Source organism: Mesitornis unicolor, unplaced genomic scaffold (assembly GCF_000695765.1).
Source record: "Mesitornis unicolor isolate BGI_N332 unplaced genomic scaffold, ASM69576v1 C13659535, whole genome shotgun sequence".
Classification (NCBI taxonomy): Eukaryota; Metazoa; Chordata; class Aves; order Mesitornithiformes; family Mesitornithidae; genus Mesitornis; species Mesitornis unicolor.
This window is the reverse complement of record NW_010223410.1, coordinates 6,741-8,771: the sequence shown is the minus strand read 5'-3', so window position 1 is coordinate 8,771 and position 2,031 is coordinate 6,741. Positions and strand designations below refer to the sequence as shown.

General features: G+C 40.5%; 1 protein-coding gene across 1 annotated transcript; it reads right to left on the bottom strand.

The window, feature by feature from the left end:
• Nucleotides 1–112: 112 nt before the first annotated feature.
• Nucleotides 113–1,504, bottom strand: LOC104534012 (14-3-3 protein beta/alpha). Its single transcript, XM_010193315.1, has 2 exons — nucleotides 1,201–1,504; nucleotides 113–244 (listed from the first exon to the last, which is right to left on the bottom strand). Exons 1-2 carry the CDS (start codon nucleotides 1,492–1,494, stop codon nucleotides 113–115), a joined length of 426 nt encoding a protein of 141 aa, XP_010191617.1. The 5' UTR covers nucleotides 1,495–1,504.
• Nucleotides 1,505–2,031: the final 527 nt, after the last annotated feature.

Genomic DNA, 2,031 nt, shown 5'->3' with positions numbered 1-2,031 from the left:
GTGGCCGGCCCAGCCTTAAACCACGACAATAGTACATATTAGGGGATAAGAACACTAGTAATATTTTATACTTTATTCTGCTTGTCCCCCAGCAGAATGAAGGATTTCATTTCTACTTACTTTGCTTATTGTCCCCAGATGCCACCTCTGAGAGGTATCTGTAGTAATCGCCTTTCATTTTCAAATAGAAGACCTTGCTTTCTGGCTGTGTGGCATTCACAATAAGGTATTTATCCAGGAGTTCCTGAGAAAGGAAACACCACTTTTTTTTCTCCAAGTCATAAAAATTATGTCTGCAACAGACCCTTTGTTACAACAGTAAGCAGAAACCATTAAAACATTAACAGTGAGTTATATATACTCATGTGCTAATCACTTTGCCTACTGTTGTCTAAACTCAGAAAAAAAGAGAAACCAGAAAACTTGCAGTGTTGAGGCTACTCACAACTCACTTCAGCAGAACCTAAAGGCTATCAGGGCTTAAGACTGCAAAGATTTTCCTTGAAACACACTGATGCAAACCTACGTCCATAACCAAGCTAATGAAAAGCAACAGCTTGACATTAGGAATAGTCTGGTCACTTTTCCTGCCACAAACTTTACTTGTATGCGGAATAGTGAAATTATCCTCAACAACCTGACTCTATCTGCAGCTCCATCTGAAAAGCTGAATAGTGGCACAGTCAGGACGTGCATTCAGAGAGAGGTGCAAAGGCTGAGAGTACTGAGAGCAACTGCTCTTGACAGACCTTCGGCAAACTGGACAGCAATATAAAGAATCCCTCTGGTCCAAATGAAAGAAGTACACACCTTCTCCATCCCAAAAAGGTACTAAACATGCCTCAGGAACATCAGCATTCATTTATAAAAGAATTTCAATGGTAGGCTTTTTAGCAGGACTCATGTCAGTGCTCCAGATTTAAATTTGTTTTCATGGTGACCCCTAGCCAGCGGCTACGGGTCGTCAACACTACCTTGTTTGCTTCCTTCTATTAAAAAAATAAAATATGCTTTTTTTAAAAAACTTTCCTAAGAACCAACTAGATGACTTAGGAGCTAGAATTGGACCAAAGTATGTGTTATGCAAAATTATTCCCCTGCTAAGGAGCTGCAGAGTCTACAACACTAGTAAGGTTCCTTAAGCCTCTCGAACGAATGCTGCAGTACTAACTACTGTTATTTTTGCTGTTGGATTATTACCAGAACATCATTGCAGATATCCTGCAATTCAGCCTCAATTTTCTCACGATATTCTCTTCCCATCTGCTGCTTCTTCTCATTCCTCTCTGTCTTCTGTTCAATGCTGGAAATGACACGCCAGGACGAGCGACGGGCACCAACCACGTTCTTGTAGGCAACTGAGAGCAGATTTCTTTCTTCGTTGGACAGTTCATGTCCTTGTTCAGTGACAGCCTTCATAGCAGCAGCCATGTCATCGTAACGCTCAGCCTGTTCAGCCAGTTTGGCTTTCTGTACCAACTCACTTTTATCCATGGCTCTCCTGTAATTAGCGGGGAATAAAAACAAGAGAAAAATGTCTCTTGATTGGTTGCACTGTGGAAGTTAATGCTGAAGGGTGAAGCAGAACTCATAATCACTAATAACTGGGAAATCTATCAACTCTAATAAAGTAATATGAAGGGTTTATTTTAAAAATTTATATGAACTTTTGCCAAATATATATAATTTCTATGTGTAAATGATTAATCACAATCCTGAAGATCTGTAAGCATGATTCTTCAAAATGCAGCAAAGTTCGTATTGGCATTAATCACAGCCCATCAATAAGTTCCCTATGTAAATCTCTCCCTTTTCCTGGCCACAGCTCAGCCTGGGAGACACTGCACGTTCTAACCCAGAAACCACCAGTTTTGGTTGTTTTTTTGGTTCTTTTTTTGTTTGTTTCCCCCCACTATTATAAAACTGCAAGAACTCAGGAGCAATGAAACACCGGACAGCTCCTGATGCTGAAGACTTCTTGCACACCACAGGAGATGTTTCTGTGGGTTTACCAAACCATACCCAGTAGAA